Below are 17,313 nucleotides of genomic sequence, written 5' to 3'. Positions count from 1 at the left end.
TAGCATGGTATTTGGTGGGGGTTTTTGCAGAGGAAAGTGATTTAAATGTTACTATAAAAACTTACTCTCTTTTATGGGAGCTCTGAACTACAAGTAAGTGAAATGAGCATCCCCTGTCTCTCCCTGACACATACATCTCCCTCCTCTAGTCTTCCACTTTAAACAGTTAATATTTAACTACCTTGGCTCAGGAATCAGTGTAATGTAAAAAGTACAGAAACTCTCAAGCACAAACAGGTTTTTTCACAAGAGTTTCAGTTGTGTCTAACACGAAGCTGTGTTTGGTAGGGATAGGGTAACATACCTGTCTGCTGGAGCAGCTATCACATTTCCATGGTGTTTGGATTAATGAAGTATTTACCTTTTTGTTTATAGTTTTAAGGGAAGCTACAACTGGAGGAGAGGTGCTTGAAAAGAGCATTTTCAGTAGTTTCATAAAGTGGTATTACAACAGCTGTAGTGAGTTTTCACACACTGCCCCTCGGAAGGTGTCAGCACCTTACTGGTAGGGTTTAAAGCCTGACTCAGGCAGAAAGTTCACAGCAGGGACCTGTCTCTTTCTTACACATCACCAGCTGTTTATTTCCCCTTCCCCCTTCGAGTGAAGGGGAAGAGTAGGGGAGAGAGGCCTGGGGAAGTAGAGAATATACCAAAGAACTTCTTTCCCCTGCTTTTAAATAGCTCTGTCAATGAAAAGCAGAGTTACAGCACAGAGAAGCAGCCCATGAAGTTTTCCTTTGCTATAGAACAGCATGACCTCAACACCACAGTCCTGCACATCAGCAAAGACTTCAACTGTATAAGCACACTGCACATTTCCAGACTAAATACCAAGAGCAGAACAGTAGCTCAGCCTGTCCTAATGCTACAAGCCCGACCTCTCCACAGACGGAATACAGAAGTGGGTGTATGACACACTGCGTACCAAGCTGTGATGATCTTAATTCCTTTTGGGGGTTTATTGCCTTAAACCTGTGCACAACGCTACAAGCACATCAGTACAAAGCACTTGGGGGAACTTGTCTCAAATGTTTTATTAGAATTTCAGAAAACAGTATGAAATCCAACAAATAAATACTGAATAGAAAAGTAACATATATTTAAAAAAATATATACACACAAGCTAAACCCTTTCAAGTATTTCACCTGAAGCCAGGCTTCTCTTTATGGCTACCTTCCACTAAGTTAACTAAGTGCTGAGTAAGGAGCCTGACAATGGGCGCATGATTATGAGAAGTCTTGATTTATGACTAAATGAATAAATTTAAAAAACAAAAACAACTTATACAGAGCTGTCCATATGTCAGTCAGACCTGCACATGGCAAATACAAAACATACCTTCCTGTTGTAAACTGCCGAGGATATACACTCAGTACACATCCTTGTCAGTCCTTGCTTGAACCTGTCCTAAGTTACAATGATGACGAGATTGGCTTTTGAAGTAACAAGCTTTCCTTCTGCAACTAAATTGTACAAGAAAAGGAAACCACCAAGCAATGCCACTAGATTTTTTTCTAATGTATATGGCAGTTGATGTAAATGAGCTGTTGTCTGCTAGTTTTTAGACAGACTGTTACAGAGATAATTTTTTTCCTCTTTGAGAAATGCCAAATTAATAAAATACTTTATGGGAAAATAGATCATCTTTGACTTACAGTTTGAGCGGGGACAGATAATTCCAGTGAGATGGGGATTTTAACTCAAGTGACAACCTGGTTCTGTATTCTAAGAGATCCTAGTTTTTGTTCGTCCAGCACTTGATAATTCAAGTGTGTGCTGAGAGACTGAGAAAATATACTCTGGCCTACTGAATGTAGACTGCAAACTCTCCCCTCTTTGGAAATAGACCTGTACTCTGTCAGTATGCAGCACATATATAGCAGGGCATAAGTAAACCAGACACTGATAAACAACAAAACAAAATCCTCAGGTACCCATAGGTGGCTGTGAGGACAATAGGATTCAGCTCCTTATGTTCCACTACTAAAATACTGTGATTTCAATTTCAGCCTCTTGTTGTACAGTTTCTCTTAATTCACAGCAAATCCTGTCCATTTTCTCAAAGGCTTGTCGTCCCTTGTCACCTATGGAGAAAGAGAAAATACATCCCATGCTGAGGAAGAGGAAGCAGTTAGGTACACCCTGAGAAATGTGATACTCTAGAAATGCTTCTGTTGTGACCTTGTCCGGAACTAACAAGAGCTCTCAATAGTGACGGACACATCTCTAAGGGAATAGTTTTCCAAAAGCTGCTAGAAGCCACCATGGAAAATCAGGCCTGCTGTAAACATTTCCACATGAGTAACGATTTGGAGCATCACAGCTGGAAAACTTGTTCTGTAATATGTGTGAATCTGAGTGTTTCTGTGAAGCAAGTCCGGAGATCCCCAGAACTAAGCATGAATCGAAGTGGTTTTAGGAAGAACAGAACAGGGAAATTACTGTCTCCTAGGTAAACTGGACACCCTCTCTAGCAGCTGTGCATTTAAGACATTTAGCCTAGGCAATTCTCCCGTGCCCTCAGTGAAGTACAAACACTAGACAGTAGCAAGTTGGGAACATGACATGTTCGCAGCTCAGCTCCACTGTAGATCTACTGAATGCAGGTGAAGTAACAGGTAACAACAACCCAGTATAAAACCATTTTGTTTGTACTCTTTACCCCTCCCAGTATTCAGAGTGGAACCATGTGAAGAAGAATAGGAACACCAAAATCAGAAGTAACTAGTCAGTTTGTGATCTGCCAGGTTCAAACGTCTTTTTTACAAAAATCTGAGAGGAGAAAATTGCCGATGCCAGCACTACTGTTAAGACTTACTCCAGCAGCACTATCAGCACTTCCAGAACTTACCTGCCGCCTTTTTAAGAAGTTTAGTGGTGCTTAAAGCACTTTATCCTACAGTAATCTCCTTGGTCTGGTTTTACAAACTTTAATGGGAGCCTTTGGTTATTATAGGTGATACGAAGTTTACCTTAATGGTATGAAATAGCTGTTCATGAAACATTTCCATTGTCCTGGATGTGTTCAGGCTGGACTTCAGGCCTGTTCTGGTTCTGCACTATTTCACACTACTTTTTCCAGAATCTATATTTTGAAGTTGTACGGAAGACTTACCAAAGGATAGCGTTGTTTCTCTGGCTGCATTCCTAACTTCCTCTGTTTCAGACTGGCACAGGTGGGCAACCTGCTCAATGCTCTCAACACCCTGTTTGAGAAGAGAAAAATTTGCAACAGTAGCTTTTCAGCAAACATTTTGATGAACATTTTTCACAAGGTACACACAGGGATACCAACTCCCATCTCTTCGTGCATCTGAACGCTACTGTGACCTTTCTTTTCTCCCCCAACATACCAGCTTGCAGTTAATTTTTCTGAGCATGATCTCACCGATGCTAGTTTCTCTCTTGTTTTAGGGCACGAAAAAGTGTTAAAGTTCTAGGGTACAGGTCACGGTGCAGTGCCATTAATTAGCATAAACCAACTGGGACCTTCACTGAAAGAGTTAATGCAGGTTCTGCGAGGGCAACAGTCGCTTTGCAAATCTGACTTTGAGAATAAGACTCAGGTTTGTTTGGCCTGTCTTGTGACTACGTGTTTGTAGAAACCATACTCACAATAATCCCTTGTGTGCAAACCAACTTATTACAGACTTGTGGCTGTTGGAAAGCTTTAAATCTCTTCTGACAGTTTCTTATAATAGGATTGCAAATACTACTTTATTTTTTGACTATCATCAGCTATTATTAAAAAAAAAGATGAACTGATTTAACTTTAAATTTCTCTAGTTAAAGCTTTAGAACTGACTCCATATATAGCTGACTGTTGCTCATCTTCCTACACCCTGGATGGTCCCCAGTCAGACAGTGTCTGTTTGTCCTTCACCACTGACAACATTGCAGAAGTTAGAAAACACCCTTTCTGCCACTGTACTGTGCCTGTCAGATCAAATTGAGAGACTCCAAGATGCCTCCAGCTCCCTCTGCCTGCTGCCTTTTGAATAATAGCATTAATACTCTGGAACTTTGGCAGCCAAAGAATTCATAAATTCCAAATAGAAGGAAGCTGAAAAAGTAATCCTACCAGCTTAAAAAAAAAAGCTAGATACAGTTTTGCATGTAGCAATTTTGGCCAGACACGCACAGCAAAAGTAGAGCTGTAAATACTTACTCTGAGGTTTTTAAGAGCCAAACATGCAGCTTGCTGAAGTCTTGCGTCACAGTCAGCTAAAACATCAGTGTAAAAAAAGAGAGCCTGAATGAAAAAAAAAAGAGGGAAAAAAAAGAAGAAAGGCTTTATAAACTTAAGCGTAATCAAGCACTCAAATTCAGACTGACATAAGCACTGTTTTTATCTATCTGAAATTGAATAAAGGATATAGACAAATCACTGGAGCACCGATGTAGTTTAGGTTCTAGTTAATAGATTAATGAAGCGGACAATAGTGCTGTTCTAGGACAAAGCAAGCTCCCTGTATTTCAGCATCTATTTAGAAAAGCTGGTAAGAGCTGCAGTCTTTACCTTTTCCCTAAAGTTCTTGTTTGCTGCGGCACGGCAGAGGCAGGATGTGGCTGCTTTGCTGACACGGTGGTTGTCGTCTAGCTGTAAAAGCCCAAGGAGCCGTAAAGTCTGTGGTAGAGGTTGGAGTTTGTTCAGTCGCTTTCCTTTCAATTTTTTAAGAGTCTTCAGCCGTCCAGGGCATTGTAGCTCCTCAATCAGCATTACTGCAAGTGAGAGGACTCAACTTCACTAACTGACAAGTGAAGACATTACCAAGAGGAGACAAACTCCTCTCTAATTCAGTCTCCTTTAGCCACAAGTATGTTGTATTCACATGGCTAATAAGCAAGCCAAGCATGGCAGGAAGCAAGTCAGGATGACTGCCCCTTTGACCATCCTGTCTTCTTTCCCTGTCATTGTTTCGTTTCCTCCTATGCCAAGACTGTCCGATGAATGGAGCAGGGATTATTATTCCACAATATTAGTTCACAGGGTGCAGTGAAGCCCTGGTCCTTTTAGGGCCCGGGTGCATTGAGTACAACATACAGTGCAAAAGAACTCTTACACTTTCGGAGATTAGGACAAGCAGTCTAGTCCTACCAAAAGGAAAACACGCTCAAGCAAAATACTTTTAAACATCCCTGAAAGATCTTGCTGTACTGGTCAAAGAGAAAACCCACTATCTTTTAAAAAAATAAGAAATCAGGCATTGGATGGACAGTTTCAATTTGAAGAACATTCCAGATCTTTTTCACTGACTAGCGACGCACAAGTTCTTAGTCCCCACCAGATGAGTCATCTGCATCAAAATAAGACTAAAGATGCAGCCAATATCAGGACTGCTTTTAAAATAATTCTTTTCTGATACAGACTAAGTTTTAAAGTACTTTCACATGTTGGACTAGGCTTCAGCAAGACACTGGCTACCTCATGCTAGAAAATACCCATTAGTAACCTCTGAAGTTTTATTGCTGTTATCAGTCTCTGATTACAGCTGCAATAGTCACACAAAGCTACAGACAATTACTCAGTCCTTGAATCCAGCTGTAGATTGCTGCCAACTTTGTTTCTGCTTTAACTTCAGAATTCACAGAACCTGCTTTTTAAGGCACTTAAGATAAACCCATCCTTCATACCTCTGTTTTGTTTCTACCCAGTTAGATATGGGAGTCAAGCGTGTCTTTCCTGTTCCAATTAAAATTACATGGTCATAAGGGGAATTAAAATAGAAACTTGGTCAATGCAATGGTTGGGCTGTTTTCTGCTCTGAAAGTGTATCTGGAGTAGTAACCTGGAGAGCAACAGCCAGCTGCTGGGCTTGCCAGTTCAAGGGAAGGAGCCAAGCACTGCCATTACCTTCTTTAGCAAGTTTTCCCAAGTGTTTCTCCAGGCTGGTAATGTGGTGTTTCTCCAGGTAGCTATAAAACTGGAATAAAGTAACCGGTTCTGTTTGGAGGTACGGAGAGGGGAGCAACCCGTCACAGGTGATGATCTGCTCCAGCAACCTCTGGAATACTGAAAGTAACAAGGAAAAGAACAAATGAGAAAATGAAGGGTTGGTCAGATGCAAGCTGCTTAAACCAAGTAAGTGTTTTAGTTTATTTTTAAAATGCACAAGGACAATTTTTAGCCATGCAGTAAAATGAAACTGTAGTGGCCTTGTTTTCAAGGAATGATTGGTACCTGCTTCTAATTGACCAGGGTATTTTTCCTTCACTTTGAGCATCAATGTGTATTTTAGTGCATGACGGAATCTTTCTGCTGAAGCAAACAAGACGCTGCCAGGCTCTGCAAGATCACTCCAGATTTTCAGATAGTGCTTCTTCTTTTTAGTCTTCTGAATAACTGGAAAAAAAAAAAAATCACATTTTAAAAAGTCAGTGAGTTCTAGCAAATTTTGGATTTTACATGAGAAATTAGGCACCAGATGGCATATCTAGAGATGTGTCAGCATTAACTTGTATTTGCGTTATACAGACTGTTTTGTGCAAACCTGGAGATTTGCTGCCAGTATTTTAACATCTGCAAGCATCGATTTCACCAAGCTTGGGTTGAGCTCCTAAACTGTCATTACGAGACCTGAATGAGACGCCCAGAAGCAATTCTGCCTCTTATTATTCATTTTATCCCAGCATCTGAGTCAAGTTTCAGAAGAACTTTCTGTGACTTTAACTGTTTCCACTTCTATCAGCAAGAGGTGTGCCATTTCCAAGCATTTTAGAGATCCTGTCTTACGTACCTTCACAAGTGGAGAACTCTGAACCTCAGCACATAGGCTGAGGCAGGCTTCCTTTCATCAAACACTTCAGAAGAGCACTTGAAGCCATGCCCTGTGGTTTCTCGCTATCTTTTAAACACTATTATTTCTCACTCTGACCTACAGAGATGTTGAACTTGTGTTCTGCATTTAAAACTCCTACACTTTCCTCATCACATTGTACCAAAGGCCCTTCGGAGCTTTGCTCTGGGGAACAGTTTATTCTCACATCCTTCAGGATAAAAATCTGTCAGCAAATGCTTTCAAGTAAAATTTGCATTCTTGCTGCTATATTTACCAAAATGAGAACAAAAGCCTTCAAAATCTCCCATTTGTGCCTTTATCATTTTGTCATATCCAACAATCAATGGAAGAATTTAGCAGCGAGAAGGCCTGAGATGGGAAAAATTGCTCACCAAACTTTTCTTGCAAATGTGTACAGAATTTGCGCTGTTTGCTTATTAATTAAAAGCATAAATATAAAAGAGGATTTTATTAAGGCTATTCTGCTGTTCTCTGACTGCTAACTCCATCATCTATAACATCCCTGTTTCCAAGACATACCAGTTCAGCTACTATTTCTTTGAGACAAACTTCTTCAAATCTTTTTCTTCCTTGCAGAGGGGAAACCCCAAGCAAACGATGAGCCCTGTTTTTTCTAAGAATCTATATATAAGAGCTGTTTTAATTATGTGAACGTTTGTAAGGAATTTAGAACGAAACCCTGATGTGTTTGGGGAAGCTCAAGCAGAGTTACCTGTACCTCTCACATTTCTGGCATGCCTTGGAATAATGCAGTTACTTACTTTCTTCAACAGACATATCCAAGACATCCCCCAGGACTTGTGTCTGCTCTGATACTTCTTCCAAAATGCTCTCCTGGACAACCTGGGCTACATTTGGTGACCTCAGTTTCTGAAATGCAACATGCTTATCTTAGTAGCTGAAACAAAGGCAGTATGAAACAAAGGCTCGAGATGAATGAGGATTTGTTTCTTAGGCTCAAACTTCTAAAATCTGTGAGAAAACACACCAGCTGCTCTCAAAAGGCCTCTTTTCCCATCACAGCATGGACAGGTCACTTTGGAGCGCAAAGCTCCTCAGCAGAACATGATGAGTCAATCACATTATGCTGGGACAGGCTGTCTGGCATGTGACATCCTTCTCTGCCCCTGTCCATTGACGATTGTGCAGCAGATCAATACTAACAGTCACACTGTCCTCTGCTGCCCATCCTGATCAGAGGTAATACTTCGAGGACGATAATGTGCTTGAGCACTATAACCGAAATTAACTGAGGAATGAGGTCTCAAGGGGAGAAAAAGTTCATGCTACCAGTTTCTTTCTAGTAGTAGCAGTTTTTAATTCATTAAAAAATTGATCACCTGCTATCGATACACAATTCAACCCAAATCTGTCCTACTGCATTAGCAGCCTGCTTTGGGCACAAAGGTATCACACTTAGAGCTTCAGCAAAACCCAGAGGCTGAAAAAAAACCAGCAGAGTTTTGTATGACATGTTCTGTGTATACACAGAAGATTTTTTGGACTCAATTTCTATTCCGAGTCTTTCTGCTGTTATATAAGAACCAGCTACATATTCACTTTTGTCCATAATCAAAATCAACAATTACAACTAGTGCCCTGGAAACCCATAGGCTATTCCTTACCTGCAAAAGCCCTTTGCACAGCTTCAGATGAGTTATCAAAAGTGCGTCTAAGTTGTCATCACCAGTAGTTACATCTCTTGTTTCTGTTCTCACGTCACAGCTCAGGGACTGAAGCGTGTTGTCATTGTATGTGCTGTTGAGATGAGGGAAAAGAGAGTTAAAACTCTCATCACAAAATAAATGTGAAGTTGTGCAGTCTCAATATTAGCCTTCAAGCAAGTTGCAGAAGTACAATCCAGGTGGCATTTAACAGATAAGAGCATTTTTTTATTGCATTTATAACAGTTCCTAGAAACATGAGGACTTTATTTCTAAAGCTTCCATCGTATCCCGCAGGCATCCTTCTGCAATGTTTTCTGTAAATTCAGTTTAAGTTTCCTGTCATTTCAATCTGGTAGGCATTCTGACTTACGAATCTCAGAGCATTCAAAAAAATTTGTTTCTACCCTGGATGTTCCAACCGATAGCAGCTCTGCACAGTTACTTAGCCAAGTATAGTGTACCGGGAAGTGTTCCTGGGATCAGCTCTCCTTACCCCTTTCCCTTGTCCCCTATAATAAAGTGCTGCAGATACATACCTGATACTGGCTGTTCTCACACTTCCAAATAACGAAAGCTCATCAGCACTACAGTCAGCATTTAAAAAGTCAAAACTTTCCAGTACCGTCTCCACCATTAAACTTTCCATAGATGAATGTTTGTGATGAAGTGTCTTTAGCTGTTGATGGAATGGAAGGAAAAATATTGTTATTTGTAGTTATCAAGCCTTTTTGCATGAGTTCTTTCCTGATTTGTTATTGAGTAGTTTGCAAAACAATATGCTCTTCTGATTTCATTCTTAACACATCAGGAAAGTCAGCTCTTGGTACAGCACTCTGATCCCAAAATAATTTTGCTAATTAAATTCAAAATATGCTTCAATATTTTAATCTGACTGTATTCGTCTGGATTTCCATGCCTGTTAAGGTTGGTATGAGAGCTGATTTTCTCTGCATCTTCTGCCACTAGTGCAAGTTTCACTTATTCCCTGTTTCAGATCTAGAAGTAGCAATCTTAGGGGTCTGTTGCATTTCAGTGTAGTATCGAAGAACTTTGATATCAGTAGTGGATTTCACGGGGCCACTAAATTTCTCCCCCTTGGAAAGGCTGTTTTGAGAGCACTTGGTTTGTTGTTTTAAATTTCTATTTTTAAAAGTGGTTGCACTGGAAGAGGAAGTCAGTGCAGTTTTGTTAATGTCATTTATTATTCCAGACCTTAGATGAAGTCTTACAGTATCTTATCTCTCAAGTCTGCACACTGGCCCCATGTACTACAATGCTACCGAATTTGCAATATAGCCCACTGCTTGCAGAAAGCTCTTTTCCAGGATCTTTCCTCTAAAGAAAGAAACGTTTTCAGCATCATATGACTTGTCAGACAGACTGAACTGCCTGCAAAACCTAAGTGATCCTGGAGAAACATTAGGTTTAATGAACTGATGCAGTCATCTCAAGGTATATTAAATCTGAAAAATGTAAAAAAAAAACTAGAAGCAAACCAAAATGCAGAACCTCTGACATACAGTTCAGATTCTGCTTAGCCCAGACTAGTTTCCACTTTGACTGCATGCAGTTTCTTAATTTCTTTTTCCAGATTATTGAACTGCACACAGCATTTGAAGGCTGTCTCTGAGATGCTGTGCAACACAGTGCTCCGGTGCAGCTGGCTCTCAAGGCTGCCTTTTCCGAGTGGTGCCTGACCTCTGGCGGCCAAACTCACTTTTTGGGAACATGCCATCGATACATCACTAAAGCACATCCACCACAGAGTCATGGAACTCCTACAGTTTTAGGAGTAACGGTGGAAGCTACACCATCTACCAAGAGTAAAACACTACCATACCTTTAATTTGTCCCTCAGAGATGAAACCTGGTATTCCAATTTCTCCAGCTGGGCTTGCCCCACATCATGTAATTTCAGCAAATTTAGTACTTCTTGGAGAGTCTTATCAACTGACTTTGTATGTCCATCTAGTTTTAGGTCATTTCCAGCATTCAAGCTTTTCTGGCTAATGTCTTCTTGCTCTGTCAGATGGCGGTTTCTGGTCTGGTTGAAAGAATCCCTACCAGCTTTGTGACGATTCAGAAAACTAGATGGGTTATTTGGAAATCCATCCACACACGGAGTCTTCTTCAGGATATCTAGAGTTGTGTGATTTGGAAGAGGATGCTGTCGCTCTTCTGCACAAGTCTCTTGAATAATCACCAATGGCAATGTCCTATGGTCTAGAGCTGGAGTTGTGTTTCTGGACTCTGTCCCTTTCTGGTCCTCAGAGCTGAATGAGTCTGCCTCACTTGTCTCTGCAGGATTGTGAGGCTTGCTCCTCCCATGTACATCAAAATCACAGGCAGCCAAGTAGCTCAATATGCTGGGAGGCTGAGCTTCATCACTTACGTCCCCTTGGTTCTGCCTTTGTTGCAAAACAGACTGCAGCAAATAGATTCATAAGTGAGCACATACAGAATTGAAAAGCATGAGATACCGCCTAAGACAGAGAACTATGGTTTCCTGTTCTTGGAAACATGCCACCCAAACTGATCAAAACCACAGGGCTCTTCTGCACAAGGGAGCCAGGCCAGCATAGACTGGACAAAAGAAACTATTGAAACAAAGTGCTACGAGCCTACTGGATGAACTAAGTGGAGCAGCAGTAACTGTGCTTTAGATCTTTCAGATGAAAGCTACCAAGACAGCTAAAAAATTGTTTCTGGAAAAACAACCTTGCCAAGCAGCTTTTGTGTCAGATCAGCTCAGGACAGGATGTGAATGCAGTGGTTAGAGTAAATGTTCACTTTGAAGAGTCCAACATACCCTGTACAAATAATAAACCTTTCTGAAGAAGACTGCACATTCTGCTGCCTTGGTAAGGCAATGCCAAACCTGACTTTTAGACTTGATGTTAGGGGAACATACATATGATGTTATTAGTATTTGAGATGTATGGCAGAATTAACAGGGCCATATAAAACAAACATTAAAACAAAACCCTCTTGAATGAATGAGAAGTAGCCCAGGGGAAGAGAAAACCCTGTTCTCTACTTGGCAAAAAGTGGGATTGAGGAAGAGGAAGGCTTGTTTCACACAGCACCTCTAAGACGCCATTCTGCTCCATGGCTACTGAGACAAACTGGTTCCGAGTTTGATTCCCACCACAAACTATTAGAGCAGATGCCCACACCCCTACCATTCTGGGTGCCAAGAGGAATATCTGGCAGGGTTTTTTTGTTTTTTCTTTTACAAAATCTAAAAGTAGAACTCAAAAGAATAGGGGTTAAAAGAAAAATATAACGAAGCCCCAAAATAAACTGCAAAGGCCCTGGAGTGCTACGCTTTCAGATTTCTGAGTGTGTTCTTCAATAGCCTAATGTAATCCAAAAATCAAATCCTAGGCCTGTGCTTTGCATTTTGCTTTCCTCGGCACACTCACCAGGTAATATTTCTCTCTGAAGCTGGGAGTATTTGGTGGGGTCCAGTTGTATAATGAGCTCTTCCTGCTACCCACAGAAAACTTGGCAGTGGTTCCAGGTGACAAAAACAGGTTCTCTGTGTCAAATGGGCTGTAGCAGAAGACACAAAGGCCTAAGTGTCAGTAAGACCAGAAAGCACAGAAATGTTTAGCAGCACAACAGCTGTTAGGATTTGAACTGTGACATTTAGTAAACACCACAGGAAATAAAAGGAAAGAGAGACTCCCTCTCTGACCAGTATCTTTGATTGCACCAGCTGAGAAAGAGGTAGGCAAAAAGATTGCGTATTTCACACAGAATTCTCAGCGCCCTTTAGACAGAGACCTGTGCCACAGTCTTTGGAAGAAGAGTCCAACAGGCCAGAAGTCTGAAGTGCTCTCCATCCTTCTGCAGGGTCCTGCACAGGCACCAGTGCTGGCAAGTACAGTACAGGCTGCTTGCTGACAGCCACTGGACAGATAGCAAGACATACACCATACCAGATAGGAAGGAAATATAACACATGTAATAAAGGAAAACTCTCATTAGTTTCCCTCCTGCAGAGCACACACCACCTGGAAAAGCCACTAAAAAACCTCGTTATCCTTCAAATATTAATAAACAACTCCTTTGGCTGGCAGAGGAAGCTTGTGCAGTGGTATATGGCAAGTTATGCACTTCATATGGTCATGGATGAGTCCATTTATAGCCCCACAGGATACTGGCTATAGTCTACAAGAGTTTGACAAGTCCTGCTCTAAAGCCTTCCCAATTACCTACTACATCACAGTCATTAATTTCCCAACTCCTTTGCAAAGCAGTCTAAGGAAACTTGGACAAACTGTCTCCCAAAATGCAACTCAGCTAACCAGGAGAGGGAAAACATTTAAAGTTCAGTAAAGCAAGTTTGTTTTTTCTACATGTTACTTTTGTTCCCTACTGATATGCCTTGTGGCACCAAAAGAAAGTTTGTTTTTCCACTTAAGTACTGGCATTTTGAAAAAAGTTAATTGTTTATAACAAGTCTGTAATCTCATAAATATGAATATAATGACCAAACAGCAGGATAAAGTCAGCTGCATTTAGCTGTACTATATAGAACCACTAGAAGTCTGAAAAGATCCAAACAATAACGAGGACTAATCAGTTACAGGGAAATGAACTTCTGCTCCCTAGCAAAAGTTGAGACGCTAGAGAGAATTGGAGCTCTGCTTTTCATGTTGCACAGGGACAATTCTCAACAGCATCCTGCAGTGCAACACACCACTGTCTTCCTCAGCACAGAGGTAATGCTCTGTGAGCTTGCCTAATACAGGTTAATTGGCTAAATTAACCAGTGTCACCCAGCTGCGGTTCATCAAACAGGCCAGTTCCATGGGGTCACATTAACAACCATCTGCATCGTCTCACTATGCAGAAAATAAATCGGGTTTCTGACACTAAGAGCCTTTTAGCCAAACCCTGCTATGTTTCTGATGGAAGCAAATTACTCCCATCCATGGCATTTCTTAAGAGTCACAGGGATCCATTCCTCATTTTTAGCTTTTAATATAGCAATGCAGTAATGCAAAATGACACTTCGGGGGAAAGGGACATGAATAACAAGCTAAATCTGTTTTGCCCCTTTGACAATTACTAAAACCCTCTAGCAAAATACAGCTATTCAGCTGCCCTCCAAACAAGCACACGTTCCCTGTTACTGCAAGGTAACAAAAAAGCAAAGGGTGAAGGAAAGAATGAAGTCTGCTCTAAAGCATCTCTTATCTCTTGGTTATAAGCTCTTTGGGCATGATCCATCATCTTGTTCCACATTTGTACCACAAACAAAACATCATACTGGGACAGATCTATGAATCCATCTCTTCCAGCATCTTGACATTGACAGAAGCCAGTAGGGGATATTCAGGGGAGAAGCATAGGAAGTAAGTCAAATATAGTAGGCTTTCCCCAGACACATACTCAAATTTGAGGCAATCCATAGCTTAGATCCATCATGCACCAGACTTTGCAAGCAGACTATTGCCTTTAATTGTCACACGTTTTTCCTTAGTTTGTCTAGTCACCTCCTGAAATAATTTGCACAAAATCTCTGCATAGATCAAAAGTATGCAGAAATTTCATTATTTAACTTTAAATTATGGCACAAGTACTTTGACATGGGGGGGGGGGTGCCTCTGTGGCTGTACTTAAAGAAACAGTGGCTCATAATTTGCTTTCCACATTCCCCACAGCGAACATCTGTATGCCTGTACAGTATTATCCATCAATGCCTCTTCAAGACTGAAAAAATTCTGTTAAAAAAAATGAAAGTGGCCCCACATGTCTGATCATCTTTGTTATCCTCATTCTATTTCTATACTGCCAAACATGTTGGCCTTTGGTTATGACTAATTACAATATTGGCGTTAAATGCACAACACTACAATGCCATCATTGTTAAGGCCAATGTAAACGCAGCACATAGCTCTTTTTTAGCTTGCCTTAGCACTGTTGCAAGGCTTCAGTGTTCCAGTCCAAAACACACATGCCCAGCCTGACCTCAAAGGGGTTTACAATTCATCAGAGCTCATGTTTCCTAGATTGAGCCTCCCAAGACATCAGAAGCTTTGCATCCACGCACACTCGGAGGTACCTCAGCCTTGCCAGCACTTAGCATGGATTCCCAGTGAGATATTATTTTGCCGTAACCACCAAACCTGTGAAGGGATGAAATACTTGAGATTTCTACCATTTCCCTCACCCTGCTGCATTTTTCTGTTGGGTGTGTAAGGAGGACACTTCCTGGTTTATGTTCTCAGAGGAACATAAGTAATCAGGCAGAGCATATAAGAGCTGAACTCAATTCAGTCTTCAGCCCCAGAGTATCTGCATTCCTTTCTCCCACTGCCAAGACTGTGCCCTAATCTGTCCCCTTCTGTCCAGTCACTCCATGTATTAAATACTAATGGGCAGAAGGGCTCTTAGTGGGCAGACCTGTCTGAATCCTACTACTAAGCCTGTGAATCCAGACTTGCATTAACACAAAAAAACCCCGTTCTGGTCAACTGGATTGGACTCGCTGTTAATCATGAGATTTCTTTTTCTCCCTACTGAACACAGGTGAAAATGCCCACGCAATTTTAACAGTGTGATTGTTGTTAGGTTTCTCCTACCCCTTAAAGCATAATAAGCACCAGTTTCAAAGTTAGTACAGCTTATCACAAGACTAAGCTATGAAACATCACTTCCATCAAAAGCACAAAGATGCATTGATGGACTACTGCCTAAAGATACCTGCATGAGTAACTACCTATTCATGTAAGTTTTCATCTTTAAGAGCAAGACTGTCAGTAGGTATGCATCCAGAAAAACATGCTTTCCTTTTTTATTCTCCCTTAAGGTTTTTTTTTCTCCTACTCCACGAACCCTTGTGAGCGAGGCCAGCACATGCTCAAAGTGGGCAGAAATCACAAGAGTGGTTCTGGCTGGATGGTACCCTTAGATCCCAGTACAGGGTGCTAACTGAAGTTCTGAAAAGAAAATACAGGCTTTCTCTTTGTCTTTCATGAGAGACAGAATTCAGACTGCTGTTTAGGTTGGCAAAAACCCCAAAGTCTTCTGCCAAACTGGCCAACAAAGCTGTTCTGCAACAGGCCCAAGCTCATTCACACTCCTCATGGCATAATCTATAAAGGGGTTGAAGGAACTTTTGTTAGAGCCCAGAAGACTAGGGACCTATTTAAAGAAAATATACATTTAGAAGTGGAAGAGTGATCTACATTTGTATTTCTCACAAAGCAGGTCTAGATTGAAAGCTTGCCTCTCAGGGAAGTTTGGGCAAATCAGCTGGATTTGTTTAGTTATTCTTAAATCAAAGAAAAAAACAGCTGTTACTTTGAGTGCTCCATCTTTGAAAATAGAAACACCCTGAGTTATCACCACACAACTTCTCTTTTCTGTAAACAACTTCAGCAAACAGGCTGTCAAAGAGGAGAAGCCTGACAGTTCTGTGCAGAAGCGCTCTGGAGAATCCTCTTGGTAGGATACCAATGCATTTCACAAAACTTAAACACAGCAGAGACATGCAGCCGGAGTTCTCTCATACGCTGACAAATTCCAAGTGGCAATTAACTCCCAAAGAAAATGCGTCACCACTAACCCTACTCCCAGCTCAGCTGTTGCCAAATCTAAAAGCTGGGTGATGGTTGTCCCAAATGCCATAGAAGTGCTCATCTTGCCAATCAAAAGCTGCACTCTGAGCTGCAAGCTACCGCAACAATCAAGTATCAACATGATTTGAACTCCATTTTTCTAGAAAATTTAGTCATAAATATCATTTGCTTTGGAGATTTAGGCTATTAGCTAAGAAACTATGCAATATCCCACAATAGGAAGGGGTTTTCCTTGTACAGTCCTTTTGGAAGAACAACTTATGTGCATAATTACTTATGCAAGTTATCAACAGTGAGGAAAGGCAAGCAAGCAGATCCAGCAAAAGTAAATGAAGTGAATCTGTCTGTCAGATGCCATTTGTGTGGGTTAACAGGAAGAAAGAAGTGATTTCTTCCAGACTCCGCTACGAATGTGCCATCTCTCAATACAGCACTTTCCATATTAGGGCAAAAGCAGATTTTATACCCACTTCAATAAAGAAAGTATGTCTCCTTCACTGCACAAATGAAGCTTCTTAAGATGATAAGCTTGAAGTCAGGGAAAAAGGGACTTCCATTATAAAGAAAAGCATCTTTGCAAGCAGAGGGTTCTGTCTGCAGTCCTTTCTGCTCCAAAACTGCACATAGAGCTTTTGATCATCTTACATCCAGATTAAACCCAATGCAAGTTTTGGTGCCGTGTGTTTGTTGCAGGGTGAGAGATGACAAATAAAGGCATCAGACTTTGCTGGGGATCTATGAGAGCCCATATATCTTCCTACATCCCCCTCCTCTCCTTCCTTCCCCAATACGAAGACATGCAAATGTCAAAACAACAGATTATTTTAATTGGCCTTCATTTAAAAGGGACACCATTTTAAGAGCTACTTTTACTTTTTAAAAATACCTATACATAATGCAACTTGCACCATCCCCACTCCACACAGTTTTCAGTAACTATCATGAACGCCTCTGCTTTCAGATTCAAATGGGAATACATACGTAACTTGGCACGCGTAAGAGGAAGTTTCACAGGGCATATAATGCAAGATCACAGCAAGCTTCTGGAACAAGGCTTTCTTACCCAACTAATTAGTGGCTCAGCTTCTCAAATAAGAAACAGGGGCCTCAAAAGTCTCAGAGCAGCTGCAGCACCTCACCAAAACATATACTGATGCCCATTGTTAGATCTCAGGAGGAAAAAAGTGTCATAAACAACAGGTGCAAATCTCTGCTGTGTAAGTTTATTTCTCATTGACTTAGAGCAATGT

General features: G+C 41.0%; 1 protein-coding gene across 1 annotated transcript in view; it reads right to left on the bottom strand.

Annotated features, from left to right (window-relative positions):
- Nucleotides 1-1,024: 1,024 nt before the first annotated feature.
- Nucleotides 1,025-17,313, bottom strand: part of RIPOR3 (RIPOR family member 3) — a 31,588-nt gene continuing 15,299 nt past the window's right edge. Inside the window, exons 11-21 of the mRNA XM_009809729.2 lie at nt 11,894-12,023; nt 10,309-10,893; nt 9,005-9,144; nt 8,427-8,559; nt 7,563-7,671; nt 6,183-6,344; nt 5,856-6,014; nt 4,521-4,723; nt 4,170-4,253; nt 3,117-3,207; nt 1,025-2,085 (exon numbers count right to left, since the gene is read on the bottom strand). Coding sequence (XP_009808031.1) covers nt 1,985-2,085; nt 3,117-3,207; nt 4,170-4,253; nt 4,521-4,723; nt 5,856-6,014; nt 6,183-6,344; nt 7,563-7,671; nt 8,427-8,559; nt 9,005-9,144; nt 10,309-10,893; nt 11,894-12,023 — 1,897 coding nt within the window. The 3' untranslated portion in view covers nt 1,025-1,984. The remainder of the gene's footprint in view (nt 2,086-3,116; nt 3,208-4,169; nt 4,254-4,520; nt 4,724-5,855; nt 6,015-6,182; nt 6,345-7,562; nt 7,672-8,426; nt 8,560-9,004; nt 9,145-10,308; nt 10,894-11,893; nt 12,024-17,313) is intronic.

The sequence above is a fragment of the Gavia stellata genome, chromosome 20 (genome assembly GCF_030936135.1).
Source record: "Gavia stellata isolate bGavSte3 chromosome 20, bGavSte3.hap2, whole genome shotgun sequence".
NCBI lineage: Eukaryota > Metazoa > Chordata > Aves > Gaviiformes > Gaviidae > Gavia > Gavia stellata.
This window is presented reverse-complemented; position numbering and strand designations above follow the sequence as displayed.